Consider the following 16,257-nt stretch of genomic DNA (forward strand, 5'->3'; position numbering starts at 1 on the left):
CAGCAGTAGATAAAACGGAGGGAAGAATGAGGTCAGGTACTTCACCCCAGTCCTTCCTGGATTCGGTCTTCCTCAAGGTTTCTGTGAGCTAACTGCATCTTGAATATTCCACTCCATTCCAGTAATTCCTCCTTCCCCTCCCCCTGCTCCTTCTTCTCACCCCAACTCTCACTCCTCCCCAGCTCCTATTCCAGTCTTCCTCACTCCCTCCTCCCTCTCCTCACCCTGTTCTCTCCTCTCCTACTCTTGTCTAGAGGTAGTAACACCATGTTACAGACTGAATTGAGTTACCTCCAAACTCATGTTAAATTCCTACCATCACTTCAGACCCAACCCCCACACAGTTATCTCATAATGTGGCTGTTTGGAGACATAGTCTTTATAGAGGTAACTAAGTTAAAATGAGATTAAGGTGAGCCCTAGTATACTACTACTGGCCTCCTTTTAAGAGATTAGAATTTTTAAGTTACCCAGTCTGTGGGTGACTCCTCGACTGACAACTTGGGGAAAATTCTCTATTAAACTCCTCAAATCATCCATTTTGGGTCCCATTTATTTCCTCTTCAGACCCAGACAGACCCAGGATTATATGTGATTCTTATTGTTTGTTCTTAGTGTATTTTCTAAAGTTTCTGTGGTAACCATAAAATACTTTTCTCACTAAAGAAGTAACAGTGTTGTGAAGCTAAACTTCGTTTGACTAGGGGATTTTCACAGAAGATGGATTTATCATCATAGGTGTCCAACACAGTCCGTCTTCTCCATAGACTTACTAACTCTAGGATTCCCAATCTTATGTCCAAGGGATTATTAAAGCATTGGGAACATGGCATCAATGCTGGAGCTGGAAAAGCTGCCATCCTTGGTCCCAAATCTACAAGTATGTCTAATACTGGAGGTGGCTGCCCATGCTTCCTCTGGTGGGAAACAGCAACACTCTCCCTAATTTTAAAGTAGTGTTGCAGTACCCATTAAATATCCTATTATACTAGCCCAACTCAGAGACAAGGGGCCTCAGGAACAAAAGTGGCTCTTAAAAGCATCAGTAGAAAGCAATCCCACCCTGAGCAGCCACACAGAGGGGAGAGAAGGGGAGCTGACTTGGCAGGGTGCACTCCCAAGCTGCTACACCCAACAATAAAAGGAATTCTTTCATTAGGAGTCGGAACTCTCTCCTTTAGTACCACCTAGATCTTTCCTGAGCCTGCTGACTTCTCAGGCTTAATAACATTAAAGACACACTGCAAATTGCTTGCTTTGAAATTTAGAAACAAATTTTATTTAAGATCTGAAATACGATTCCTAAAATATCAACTTCTCCGGAAAACCATGGCTACACAATAATGCATTGCCTCTATCATGTTAGAACGTGCATTAGACTCAAATACAAAAACCATGAAACAAACCACCATCCTTCAACAACTTGAGCAAAGATAGAATGAATGCCTAAGGAACAACATAGATGGACTTGCAGAGGATGGGCTGTTTTACTTCAAGCACCATAAAAAAAAAAAAAAGCACAATTGCATGGGTTTTCGGGTATATACATTAAGTTGAACCTTTGGCACTAGGAATCAGGGCATTTTTCACGTAGCATTAACACATATTAGAAAATTGTGTAGTGTCAAAGGGATAGAACCACCAGCATTCAAGCAATGTTGTCAACTAGGCAATAAAATGTTCTACTGAATGTTTCTTCTTTGTCTAATTACTGCATACACTGGTAGCAACTTTGAAATGAGAAAAGGAGCTTACACTCCTTTTATTTTCTGTTTAGGAGAAAACAGAAAACTGAAACATAAGCCCTGTTATACATTAACAATTTTAAAGAGTATCAATTATACAAGAAAAAAGACTAAGAACAAAAAGAGCGTTTACAGATACCAGACATAACAGCGAGTGGTCAGTAGACCCTCACAGGGCTTTGCGGTGGTACTCAGCAGAAGCCACTTTATAATCGCTGGCAGTGAACAGGGACGCAGCATTTTTTGCCAGGTATTTCAGGAAATCATGCAAATAGCCCAACAATAATGCAAGGCTCTTCTCATCAAGGGGCGTGTATGCCAACATTGCCCCAATTCTTACAAATAATCTCAGGAGGTGTGGTGCCCCATAAACCTGGGACATCGGCGCATCAGGGTGAGCCAAGAGAATTTCAGCATACTGGGGCCTCTCAAATTTGTAGAGCAGCTGGGTGCCCAACATCACGTTGAAATACTCTTTTATCCCTCCCACCACCTCATTAACTGCATACTCCTTGTTGTCAACATTGCCTTGCGATCTTTTGCAGTTGGCGTATTCTTCCAAAATAGTATCCACGTTTTTCTTGGCTGGGAGTTGGAAAAGTTGCTTCTGCCTGGTGACTAAGTCCCAGTCCTCAACAAGCCATGGTTTTAATTCTTCAGGAATCTTCACCTTAACTTCCATTCTATTCTTGAAAGCATCCTCACTTTCAACTGTGGGGTCTGCCCGGGCCCTTTTCTTCCGAGGTGGCTGGGGTGCTTCGCTGGTGCTGCCACCATCTCCATTCCCAGGGGTCTTCTGTTTGTTCCTTCTGGTCTTCCTCACCGACCCTGATGGGGGGTTCTCAGCAGAGCGACCCCCCCATCTCCCTGGGAGTGCTGCTTCCAGATTCTTCTGCTGGGGACCAGCTGTCTTCTTTCCAGAGGACCCTCTCATTTTACTTCTTTGCATATTGCTTCTAGTTGGTTTTTTGAAATTGTCTTCTTCGGCAGATTGGTGTCCACGGGTTTGAGAACCCTGCTTTCTGGAACTCATTCAACCCTGTTTTTATTCCAACCACTGTAATATATAAAACATTTTATTTGATTGTTTTCTATGGAGACCTTGAACACAGTGTGCTTCCTAAAGGCCTATTAAAGCACAACACACACTACTCTCTTGGAATCTGGATTTCAAATCCTGTTTCAGGGCCAACCAATTAATTGTTAGTGACCTCTTTGCTTGCTCTTTGATCCTCACTACCCCTCACCCACTACTCTCAGCCTACCCAATCACTCATCAGACCTGCCCATAAATTAGTTTTTTGATTTCACTCAAAAGACAGGAATATAATTTCAGAGAAAGAATGAATTAAACTACAAAAGGCAGTGGAGGTGAAATTCAGGATTTCTGAACAGGAAAAATGACAAGACAAAAGAAACAAGAAAGATTAATTTAGCTGCCTGGAAGCAAAATGCATACCAGCAAAGGTTTTTGTGTAAGTCCAGGTAGGCCTGAACTAGGCTGATGACAGAGTCAAGAGAAAGTGAATAGAGAACTTGGTAAATGAAGGAGAGAGAGGAGTCAAAGGAGACCCTACAATTTTAGGTCTGGGTAATTAATGAATTAGTAAAAGCACTAATTTTTAATGGTTAGTTTGGAATTAGTAATAAAATAGGAAACAAGTTCATTCATTCATTCAAGTTACTCTTCATATATTACTACTTATGTACTTTGGAACAGGTATTATGCCAGGTACTAGGGATTCGAATATCTAAAGTGACAATTATGAAACAACAAGGTTAGTATAGTGATAGTTATATAAACACAGGATATTTTTGGAGCAAACAAGAAATGGTACCTAATGCTACTTTCAGTGATAGCTTGTTGGAGGTGATAAATTGGTGAGGGATGAAGTCAGTGATGACTGCCAGGGTTTTGAGAATGGGTGATTAGGTCATAGTATTATCACCAAATAAGACTGCATCTAGAAGAGGAGGAAACAGACTGGAGAGGAAAGAAGTTTGGTATAGACCTAGTGAGTGTGAGGTATGCAGTTAAACATGTGACTTTAATGCTTAGGTGAGAGGTCAGAAGCAGAAATGGAGACCTGAGTGTAATCATCATATAGATAGGAATAGAAATAGTTCATGGAGGATAGAGGAAGAACTGAACAGGTCTAGAATTCTGGACAAACCTAAGAAAGAATTATATTTAAGGGATGAGTGGAGAGAAAGACTACAAAAAAAAAAAAAAAAAACAAACCAAGAGCAAAAATGGTCCAAGCAGCCATAGGAGAATTAGGACAACGTTATTTTGGAATCCAAAAAAGTTGAGAATTTCAAGAACGAAAAAGATGATTTACACTGTAAAGTGCAGCAGAGAGGGTTAGTGAGATAAAGATGAAAACAACAGTTTTCTGGGATTCTTACGGAATGACAGATTAAACAAGTCCTTTAACTTACGCAATCCTTTTCTTTCCCTGCCAAGAACTCCTAGTGTTTTCCCAGATGGAATTTTATAGATCTTCTGGGATGGTCGTGGAGATGAGGTGAGAGACACAACCTAGAAAGGGAAAGCAGGCATCAACAATGACCTTTTGTGAAATCCAGGAAAAAGAAAAAATAATCTAACTTTAAAACATGTGGTTTACAATTGTGATATCAGAGAAAACACATGGGTTCTGCTGTTAGACATACTTCTACTTCAGTTAGGCTGTCATTTACGGGTTGTGAGGCTCTGGGCAAGGTATGTTAAGCTTTCTTGGCCTCTTACATCTATGGAGTGTGGCGAATTACCCCTAGGTAAGAATTTCATAAATACGATGTGGCTGAACAGCCAACACAGTACCTTGCAAGAGTATCTGCATATGTGAATAAGGACACAAGGATGTTCACTGCAGTGGTGTTTGAAATACTGAAGAACCGGAAATACCTAAATATTCTTCAATAGGGAAATGGCAATAGAAAGTATGATGTATGCACACCACGGAAGAACATTCAAATGAAATAAGCAGATTCATGTACTGATGTGGGATGATGTTCAATTATACACTATTAGATAAATAGGCAAGTTGCATAATGTATAATGTGTACAACAGGATCCCAGAGATAGCCTAAGTGGAGAAATAAGCACGTTTTAGAGAGTTCTTACGAACAGTGAGGTCCAACTTCCGTGTTTTAAACTGATGTGTATACATCAGAAAATATCTAGATGAATAAATACCAGACTATTAAAACAAGGGTACCCTCTGGGAAAGAACGAGACATGATGGTGGACAAGCCTGAAACCAGGTTTCTCTGGTAATCACAATTTTAACCCACAGAAAAAGCCCTTTTGCCAATTGCTAGGCCCCCTGAGATTATGTGAGCAGGTTTAAGGGAATCCCTGAAGGGGAAATGAAATAAGTAGTACTAGAAAACTAGAGCCCTGCATCAGGGGAGTCAGTTATTGGCAAGAGGCCTGGGTGCTATCACTAAGCATATGATTTCCTCTGACAGGACACAAAGCTCTCAGCAGAAATCCGAGCAAAGGTGCTCCTCAGCATCAAAATTTGTGAATACAGACACTGACCCTGTAGGAATCAGAACCTTCTCGCTGAGAGGGATATATAGACACATCCTGTTAAGGATCAGACGTGGTTAGTGTTTCATGGTATTACATCGTAAGCTACTAAGCTTACAAAATGTTTCTTACAAAAATTTTACTGTAACTGGGACAGAGGGAACACAGTATGTGAGGATATCAGAGTTTAGTTAAGTAATAGAGGTGATATCCAGAAAACCTACCTGAGGAATAATAGGCAGAGCTTCCACAAACAAGGGGACAGTTAAAATACCAACTAAAAAAAGCAAGATGGCCCAGTGCCAAGCAGACTGTAAAACACAGAAGTGGAGCAAGCCTGCAGAGAAGTCTTTTGGACGTCACACTGGTCATCAGCAATTCCTTACTGAGGAACCTAAGAATGACTGCTGAACCTCCTGTATATTCTTGGCATTGATTACATTTATTTATGCAAAGAAAACCATAAGGATTTCTACATGGTTTTCATTAAGTGGGTTAATTTCATCATTCTTTACAAATTCTATTATTCATATCAAGTCCAAAGTTGAATGAAATGTCTGACATTGGACAGGAAAATACCCAGGTTTGTGCTCAGACTGAATAAAGCTAAGGAAGCAGCCTTTCTTAGAATGGTCTCAGTACCTTTATTTTCATCTGAGTATCCCACAGATCAAGCAACTATTACTACCTGGAGTCAGAAGCCAGATATCAAAGGGAGGAAAAACCATCCTTTTGATGTCTGTCTCCTACTTGTAACACACTTATTATTAGGGTCACTGCACTTTGCACCTCCCTTGCTAGAAGTTTACATCACTCAATCACTTGGTGACATACGTGCTGTGGATATTCCTCATTAAAAACGTTAGCACTACACATTTCTTTGAGCTGTTTTAAACTGAATCTGCCAGTTTCTGAGTTTAATTTTGTTTACTGGCTTGGTGTACCTACTTGTTACTTGCATCATGCTTCCTCCCTTCATCTACCTCATCTAACTACCAGGAAAAGTCCCATTAAATTTCCTAACTACTCTAGCCCCATCTCTGATACCATATGAGCTGTCAGTACTCCACAACTTAGTATTTACTTAAATGTTTCACCTGTCCTGCTTATGCAACTAAACCACTTATCTCCACCTGCCATAAGCTTTGTGTAATATGTTTCTCTCTCAACTTTCTGCAGCAGCACTTAGGTCCCTTCTGGATATACATCAGTGAATCAGTGAGAAGGTGATTCAACACATGGGGAAAATGGAAGCACAAATTAAGAATGAAGGTCATCAAATATTTTCCCACTTGTTCCCTACATGTCACTTCTAGGGTATGCCAGAGAAAACACATTCATATGTTTGCCTTAGTTTTCCATCTTCCATTTCTGTGTAAATACTTGAAGGTAACCTCATCTTGGTATCAAATCTTAGATATTTAAAACCTTACTATTTTGATGGATTATTTCCCCATGTTAGTAAGGTTGGAATATGCATACATCTTGAGAACTGTATGAGATGAAACCAAACGGGCATACTTTACTTAACCACCCTTTCTGGAAAGTGATCGTCCCACTCAATTTATCCTGTAATTAAAAGATTTTTTTGCCCCCAGATGTGGATTTAGTAGGTTAAAATGTAATATGCTGCCAAATTACTTCCCTCACAAGTTGTACCAATTTTCAAACTCACAACTCTGGTCTGCACTGTAACCCGATAAGGAAAATAGGTGCTTGTATTTCTTTTATTAGTTGTCTTGGTATTTTAAAAAAATGTTGTTTCCTGGCCAGTTATATTTCACATGTCCTCTATTCATTTTGAGTTGGTTCTTAAAAGAGTTTTTTATAGCTGCTTATCAATTGTCATATCTGGGCAAATATTTCCCCCAGTTTATAGTGTCTGATGAAATTTTAAAAGATGTATATGATGAAATATGTGGTTTTGCCATTAAGCTTAAAAATTGATGACATTTTAATGGACTTTTTAATATATTAATTCCTCAACCCACCCAAAAACTACTTAAGTTGTGAACTGAAAATCTATATTTCCAAGTAATTCTGTGGTAGCATTTGAGTAATAGTTCCTTTACATAATCATAAAACTATTACATAATTATAAACACCAAAATATATAGATATAGGCATCCTCTTACCACCTCCCCTCCCCGATCTCAGAATATGTCTTCAAATCTTTTTATGTACACATTCACACAGAAACCTACTTTTAAAACTAAATGTGTCTGTTATGTATTTATTGTGATTATGTATCATGGATTTACTTTGTCTTGACAAAGGTGAAACACATATTGCCCCTCACATTTTCTCACTTTATCACAGGCATCTATGGCCACATACTTAGCTCATTCTTTTTAACATCCACATCATTCTACAATCTCCACATAGTATAATTTAACCAGTCCTATATAAATGAACATTTAAGCTGTTTCCAACACTTCATTATTACAGAAATGTTGTTAACAGATATCAGTGTACAGATGTATTAGGCAAGTATTCAGAAAGGCATTCTCAACTGCTCAAAGGATTTGCTTATTTACAGCTTTGATGACTTAAGAGGTAAATTTAATTTGTGAAGCAATGTTTTAATTTGTACTCCCAGCAAAAATGTTAAGCTCATTCACCCGCAACTTCAGCAACACTAGATTAACATCTTTTGGGGGGAAAAAAGAGGGGGGAAATCTAATATGTAGGAAGATATTTTTATTTGAATGTGTGATATTGAGCATATGTTCAGATATTTGTACGTATCCATCTCTTATATATGTTGTTCCCATTTCTACTATGTTGTTTTGCCTTTTATTGACTTCCAATAATTAAACACTAGGTTCTTTTGTGTGTTACAAACATTTTTTCCAAACTGTCTTTATTCTTCTAAGTGGGTCACTGTGTGTGTATAAAAACACAAATATGTCAACTTTTCCCTTTGTGAACTTTGGCATGTCATGCCTGGGGAAAATGCTCCCAAATCAATATTCTAAATGACTTCCTGTATTCTCAGTATTTTATAGTTTCTTCCAAATATTATGCCTAATTTTTTCCAATAGAGCCTATCCTTTCCCCACTGATTTGATTTATAACATTCTAAATTATATGGATCTTTAAAGGTACTTAGTTTACAATGATTTTTGATTATTCCATTTTTAAAGGTATCACTGTTTCTAGGTCATCTAGTCTGTCATAATGATGTCTCTTCTCCCACCAGTATCAACACTGGTTTAATCATCATAATTTAAAGACATAAATATTGCCCTGGAATTAACACTTGTAAAGGGGATCCAAGGATGTTTGGTGCAGTATAAATGAAACAGAAAACCACTGGAGTCAACCTGGAGGACTATCAATAGTGATTTGGCAAAACAAAACATGGCTTACCCTTTATATAGACTATCATACTAGTTAAAGGATTGCCACTGTGAATGGAATCAAACAACTCTATAATGGACATGAAGACATCCAAGGCAGGTTGTAAAACAATATCTATGATAGCATATTTATGTAAAAGAAAACACCAAAGAATAGTATATATATATATATATCCATATACATTTTCAACAGGTACATAATTTAGAGATCTAGAAGGAAATAGAACTGATAATATACTGGTTAACTCTGGGGAGAGTAAGAGAAATGGGGGCGTGAGGAAAGGAAACCTGGGCCTACTCTGTAATATTTTAGCTTTTTATATTATGAGACTGATTCACATATCAATTAAGTGACTAAAGATTTACACTAAAATATGCATATTTAAAATCCTTATTAATTTTCTGATCTATTCTTATTCATGGTTCTAACTTACAGCTGGACTTAAGCACTGTATATTATATACTTTGTATGCATATGATTTGAACTGGTTTCCTTCTCCCCTTATGGATTCTGTCCATCCTCAGAGACCCAGGTCAAGGTCCTTTTCCTCCTTGAGGCTCCTTCACGTTACCTTGACCCTTGCCTTCTCTGGGCTGCTACTGGCCTAACAGTCCACCTCTCTTTCACCTTTAATCATTCTCCAAATAGCCTCCCATAAAGGGGTTCTGTGCCCTCCCCCTTCCAATCTATTGCATCTTTCCCACTAGGGCAGTGTGCCCTCCTCTGGAACTTAGCTTTCAGAAGGGAAAAAAAAAAAGTAGAAAGGAAAATATAGTGACTCCATGGGAAAATAAAGCTGTCAAGAGACTGAAAAACCTTCTTTCATCTCCTTACGCAAATGATGAGCTATTCAGGAATACAGACTCCATTTACTGACATTTTTGTGTATGACTGTGTCAGAAATGAATGTGAACAAATCCAATGGTTTGTTGGAATAAATCTTTAAATGCATATACACCGTATCAGTTACATTTATATCAATTCTGATCTTGGAACATTTATGTTTAACATTTTATTTTTTGAGTCTGAGACAAAGAGGAATATAAAACCTGTTAGCAGACTGAATATGGTTTTGATTTGCTAGTTAAAAATTACAGTTCCTAGAAATTCCCTTATAAATAAATATGATCAACATACTCAATACCTTTCTAGAGTGTTAGGATAAGTCAGAAGTTATAATTTCAGAATTCAGTTCTAGTAGTAACCGCTGCTTCTGGAAAATCAGGAGAGAAACCAACAGTATTATTATTATTATTAACAACTCCAAAAAGGTATCTATTGCTGTGATTAGTACGTGTGTGCATGTGTGCATATGCACAAGTGTGTAAAACAGGATGTACCAGAGGAACTAATAGTCACAATGATTAATTAAATCAACTACTTATATGTGCCAATTTACATGTAATTTCCTCAATAATCCAATGAAATAGGAACCATTATTATCTTTATTTTACAGATGAGGAACTTTAGAGACAAAGTGAATAAGTATTCTGCCCAGGATCCTACAGTAAGTGGCAGAACCAGGATTTAAATTCAGGAAGTCAGTATTTGCTCTTGACCACTAAATTATGCTGCATATGGAATGCCACAAACTTAAAAAAAATATATAGATGCATGGCTCTAACTATAGGGGATCAATTAGAGAGTATCCTTCACCAAGGAATGTAAGATTACAGGGCCCACTGATGTTTAGGCACTTTCTATACTGAAAGCACAGATGGACTTAGCTCCATCCTTACATTCTTAGAATGTAGAGTGCTTTCCTCGACAGGCCCTTATTAATCCTCAAAATATTCCTAGACAGTTATGAAGGTTATGTGGAATTATCTTGTTTGAGAACTAAGGCCAGGAGAAGGGAGGCACTTACCCAAGATTCTGTAATGAGGGCTGTTCTGCAATCAGGATCAGATCTGATCCTCACTACACAGCAAACTTAGTTTTTCTGATGGTAGTCTAGAAGGTCAAACAAGGGGACAGCAAAGGACATAAGATAAAGATATGAGATGAACGTTTTGTTTTCCATCAATGCATTTTAACATACACAAAGGACACCAAAGCTGATAAAAAACGTACAAGTTTTTTCCCCCTTTCTTGTGGCTACATTTTCAAATTTACCTTATTGTACATTTATCATGATTTCTGATAATTTGTTTTTGCTTTTTTCTAAGTTTTATTAAGGATAATTTCAAATGGATAAAAATGTAGGGGAATAATATAAACCTTTGCGAATCTATCATCTAGCTTCAACAATTACCAACTGAAGGCCATCTTGTTTTATCTGTAACCCCACCCACTGCTCGCCGCCCCCCCCACTCTTGTTTTTCTCAAGAGCACGGAATAGCTGACTTTCTGTATTTTATTATGGAAAAATTCAAACATATACCAAGAAGACAGAACAATACAAGGAATCCCATAAGCTCATCACTCAGCTTAAACGATTTAGTGCCAATTTTGTTTTATCTATGCCCCTCGCCACTTCCCCTTACCGCTGAGCTAATTCTGAAGCAAATCCTAGACATCAAAGTATTTTGAAGCCAGTCTGAATGCTTTTATTGTTTAATTCGTATTTTCGTATATTTCTATAAGCTACAGGCAATTTGAAAACATAACCACAATATCATTATAACGTCTGAAACGTCGTCATTAATTCCTTAAGAAAAATCAAATATCGAATCCGTCTTTAAAATCTCCTGATGCATCTTTTAAGTATTTTTTTTTATAGTTGGTTCCCCGAATCAGGATTCAAACAAGGCCTACTCATCTCATGTGGTTCATCTCCAGCTAGCTCTCATTCCTCGTTCTCCGTTTCTCCCCACCCCCGCTTTTTTTTTTTTTTTTTAACTTTTCAATACGGAAAATTCCAATCCCCGCTATTTTGAGGTAACTGCCAAATAAATTATTTCACTGGTAAAGACTGATACGTCTCTTTTGTATCTCGAATTTCTTTTACGGAAGGAGGTGATAGGAAAAGCACTGTAAGGAACGACTTTACAGAATTTTACGTTTTTTCTCACTCTATTACGCGGGTTTTTCTCTCCACAGTAATAGCTAACATCTTCCGGAGCCACGCTGCGTATTAAGTTATTATACGTATTACATTACCTAGCAGTCGTATATTATACGCTCTAATATACAGCATACGCCTCTAAGGCACAAGTCTCTGAGGCAGATACTATTATTATCACCATTTTACAAACATGGAAACCGAGACACAGAAAGAACAGCCAGCCCAAGCTGGGCGTTGGCGATTAGGAATTCGAATCTAGTTCTGCCCGATTGTAAAGCCATTAATTAATCTTGTCTGTATACACGACGATAAGAGGAAATCGTCAACCCTTTCTTCCCACCCCCACCCCGAAACCTGAAACGAGGATCCAGTTCTTTCCGACAGACGACGACGTGTGTTCACTGCCGACTCTCCAACCGCCATAGTAAAGCCAGGTTTCTCTGGCAACTGATATCCATAGGCAGACACGTCACCCTGGAGGCGGGCTTATGCCCTACAGCCAATCACAATCGTCTCATCTAAGTTTTAGAATGTTCTATAACCAAATGATTGGATGAAGCTCACCACGTCAGCAATGACACTCCGCCGCAGTAAAGGCGGGTGCTAGCAACCTGCTTCTTCACCGTTAAGGCTTGAAGGAAACCAATCACCTTTGTCCTTTAGTGAGGGCTCTGACCAATGACGTTCGCCCTCTTAGGTTTTTAGCCCGCCCTCCAAAAGCGCGACAGCGGTTGGGTCATAAGTCTATAGGGCAGAGTGTTCACGTGGCCCACTTTCACGACCCAGAGTTCCCCTGCCCAGAGGTTTCTTTCTTTTTTTTTTTTTTCCTGCAGGGAGGCATTGTGGGTTCCCCCCCACCAAACTGGGAAAGGAAGTGTCTACGTGGCCTACGGAAACAGGATGGGCGGAAATGAGCTAAGGTCCCCGCGAGTGGGGAAGCGCTAGGTCAAATCTGCGGCCACGCCCCCGAACCCCTTGCGCAACTCCTGGAGGAAAAAAAAAATAAAGGTTGACTGGGGGTTTTGATGTGTGTGCGAGCTGGGGGTGGCGGGTACTGCAGGCGCGCGGTGTCAGGGCTCCTGTGCGCAAGCGAGCCCGCGTGGCCTTGGCGTTGGCGTGTGCGCGAACGCCAGGCCTCGTGGCGCTGGAGGTGGCTGGTGTGCGCAGGCGTGCGCCCCTAGCGTCGGGGCTGGTGTTCTAGGGCGGGTGCGTGCGCGTGTGTGCGCGCGTGCGCGCGCGCGCGTTCTCTACGGATCTTTTTTCTACTTTCTTTATGTTTGAAAATTATTCTTACGAAAAGGAAAATTAAGCAATTAAGTCATGGCGACCATCACTGAGATAAAGGGTTTTCGCTAGAAATACTTCGGTCTCCCCTATCGATTTGATTTTAAACCTTAAAAATACACTTTCTTCCCATGTCTATCTCCGAATCAAAAATCCCGTTCTAAGCCGTAGCCCAGCAGCGGTTAACAACCAAATCCCCCACTGGCTTATTAGCAGTTCCAAAAAGCAGCTTTGCTGGTCCCTAATAGCCGTCTTCCCCCAACCCCTGCTCCTTCCCCCGTCCCTCCTCCACCCCCAAGTTGCGTCCAATTCTGGCACAAACAATTTTTTGCTGAGAATATCTGTACACGACAGACTTCCCCTCCACTAGGGACTCCGAATTTCTGTGGGGGCTGAGGCTCTCTTACCTGCTTGTTCTGATTTCCAGGCAGAGTGCTCTTAACGCAAGTATGCACTTACTTTAATTTTCCAGAAAGTTCTCCGTGTGAGGTTTATACCTTTTGAGTTCGCCACTAGATGCCGCCAAATTCCAGCAAAGGATTGGCTGTTTGGTCCCTGGAATTATGGGATTCCCCCATCCTTTTTTTTTTTTTTTCCTGAATTGCTGAGCTTTCCAATCTATAAAGATCATATATATCTTTCATTTCTCGAAAAAAAATCAAATTAACTTCTTAATAGCCCTACCAGGTAGGGCTCTATTCAAATGTTTACCTCCTTTCTTCTTTCCTCCTTAAAAAAAATTCCCCCCTCCCATCTCTTTCTTCTTGCCTTTTTTTGGGGTGAGACAGTTAGAATTGATGAATGACCCCAAGCACTGATGCCGATGAAGATACGAAGATTCTAACCCTTTCTGTGGGGTTAGGATCTTTTCAAATGCTGCCACCTGCCCTGCTTTACCACCTTACCACGACCCCTGCCCTGCTGCAGGGGAAACACATGTGGTTGTCTAGTCAGTACAGACATTTGTCTTTACTGGACTTGGACCCTGGAATTGAAAACTGATCTTCTTTTACTTTTGAAAGTATGATTAGATATGTGTGTTTTCACCCTGTCTTCTGTAGTAGTACTGTTAAACTTTATTATGTTTTTGGAGTTTAGAGGCCTAATTAGAGGCCTAATTTTAAGCCCGATTCCACCACTTACTAGTTCTGAGAACCTGGGATTTATGTTCTGTGATCCTCAGTTTTTTTGCATGCTTTCTATATTTTAGATGTTGTGTCATGTATCACATGATATTCTTTAATTCTTCACAAAAAGCTTGTTAGAGGCATACTAATAAACAACACAAGTTATACTTATTTCAGTTATAGATTCCATACGTTTGTGCGTGTGTGCATATGTGTGTTTCTGGGCACACATGTGCACACATTGGGGAGGGGCGGGATTTAGAGCAGAGGTTCTCAAAGTGTTTTCCCGACACACCAATAGCATCACCTGTTGGGGAATTGTCAGAAATTTAGATTCTCACCTCCAAACTAATTAATCAGAAATTCTAGTAGTTGTTAGAGTGTGGGTGTCTGTGTTACAACAAACTGTTCTGGTGATTCCAATGCACACTTAGAAGTGTGCTTTGGAGGGCAGAAATATAATGCTTAGTTTTGTACACTCCACTAGAGGGTGCTACAGAATGTAAAGCAAAATAATAAACGTATATGTTTTTTATTGAGACACCCTGCATGTTATCTGTCCTGTTTCACAGATGAAAGACTGTTGTGAAGTGGTGTCTATTATTTTGTGCATACAAAATTTGGGAACCAGGATTGAACTTTCCCTGCCCTTTGAGCCCATGCCCTTGACAGTACTGTGTTGTTCAGCTGCATTATCTTGTCTTTCTGGGCCTCAAAATACATTATATATACCTTGTTCCCTGCCTTAGCTAACAATGACTGGAGTATCAAGAATAGGGGAAGGAAGCAAACCAAATAAGTGGAAGTAGTTTGATGATTTCATATCTTCCCTCAACTCCATTCTATGAAAGATAACATATGAAAGCTCGTGTTTCCTTTTTTGCTTTTATTTTTCCTAAATGCCCCCTCTACCTTATAGTTATCTTTTTTAGTTTATGTCTAAACCTCTTCTGTGTGGGGCTGAGGTAAAAGGGTAGTGAGGAAACACAGTTGCTGAAAGCCACACTCTATATAGCTCTAACCTATTAATCTCAACAATAAGCCTACAAATTAGGTGATGATTATCCCTATTTTATAGATGATGAAAGTGAGTTCTAGAGACTATAATTATTTCTCTTTGGTTATATAACTTGTGAGTAGTGGAGCCTAGGTAATTCCTGGTGTATCTGACAGTACTAAGCTGCTAAACTTTCTACGGCTTGGTTTTGAATCTGGTTTATTTACTATTTATGTTACTTTCAGCAAATTCTTAAATTTTTCTAAGCTCCAGTTTCAACATACAGTAAATGGGAACAAATATTCCTGCTTCATTATCTTAGAGCTGCAGTATCTAATACAGTAACCACTGTCTAAATACATGGGCATTTAAATTTGAATTAGTTAAATTTAAATAAAAAATTTAGTTCCTCAGTTGCACTATGCACGTTTCAAGGGCTCAGTAGATACTTATGGCTAGTGTTAGTACCAAATTAGACGTTGTCAGATACAGAACATTCCCAACATCAGAAAGTTTTATGGGACAGTGCTGATTTAGCATATGTATATAAGGTATGCGAAAGGGCCTAACTTGGTGTGTATATCATGGCAGGTGCTCAAGAAAAGTAATTTCCTCTGCTCTTGCCTTTCAGCATCAGAGCTAGACGTGTTCTCTTGTTTTATTGATGGGATCAGGAGAGGGGAGTAACTTAATGTACATCAAGGGATGTGTCTGGCATTGGGACCGATGTCTCCTAACTCTCACTTCAATATTCTGTCTGGTAGACCCGTTCTTGGGGGCTTCCCAGGTGGCTCAGTGGTAAAGAATCTGCCTGATATTGCAGGAGATGTTGGTTTGATCCCTGAGTCTGGAAGATACCTTGGCAAAGGAAATGGCAACCCACTCCATGTATTCTTGCCTGGGAAATCCCATGGCTGGAAGAGCCTGGTGGACTACAGCCCCCGGGGTCACAAAGAGTCAGACACGATTGAGCAGAGCAGCACAGCACAGACTCGTCCTTATGCTCTATTGAATGAGGTCCTAAAGGCCAATGGTGTGAATAATGTGAATTAACTTTGCAGTCAGGGTGGTAGCAGAAAAAGACATAGGAGCTGAATGCCTTATATGTGCCAGGCAGCACTATGCTCAGCTCTTTACATCTATTATCTTTGTGACTCCTCACTGAAGCCCAGAGAAGTTAAATATTCACTTCA

General features: G+C 39.6%; 1 protein-coding gene across 7 annotated transcripts; it reads right to left on the reverse strand.

The window, feature by feature from the left end:
- Positions 1-1,252: 1,252 nt before the first annotated feature.
- Positions 1,253-13,497, reverse strand: MORF4L2 (mortality factor 4 like 2). Of its 7 annotated transcripts, none has more exons than XM_019955795.2 (5): positions 13,348-13,497; positions 10,517-10,602; positions 9,794-9,862; positions 4,188-4,287; positions 1,253-2,802 (listed from the first exon to the last, which is right to left on the reverse strand). In XM_019955795.2, exon 5 carries the CDS (start codon positions 2,776-2,778, stop codon positions 1,915-1,917), a length of 864 nt encoding a protein of 287 aa, XP_019811354.2. In that variant the 5' UTR covers positions 2,779-2,802; positions 4,188-4,287; positions 9,794-9,862; positions 10,517-10,602; positions 13,348-13,497; the 3' UTR covers positions 1,253-1,914. The 7 variants fall into 7 exon arrangements, with proteins under 7 accessions (XP_019811354.2, XP_019811352.2, XP_070640546.1 ...); XM_019955793.2 differs by lacking the exon at positions 13,348-13,497 and adding an exon at positions 12,011-12,167; XM_070784445.1 differs by lacking the exon at positions 13,348-13,497 and adding an exon at positions 11,997-12,020.
- Between the last annotated feature and the right edge of the window lie 2,760 nt (positions 13,498-16,257).

Source organism: Bos indicus, chromosome X, assembly GCF_029378745.1.
Source record: "Bos indicus isolate NIAB-ARS_2022 breed Sahiwal x Tharparkar chromosome X, NIAB-ARS_B.indTharparkar_mat_pri_1.0, whole genome shotgun sequence".
NCBI lineage: Eukaryota > Metazoa > Chordata > Mammalia > Artiodactyla > Bovidae > Bos > Bos indicus.

Excerpts from the sequence above, each read along its gene's own strand:
- MORF4L2 (XM_019955794.2), bottom strand. The coding sequence starts at position 2,778 with ATGAGTTCCAGAAAGCAGGGTTCTCAAACCCGTGGACACCAATCTGCC.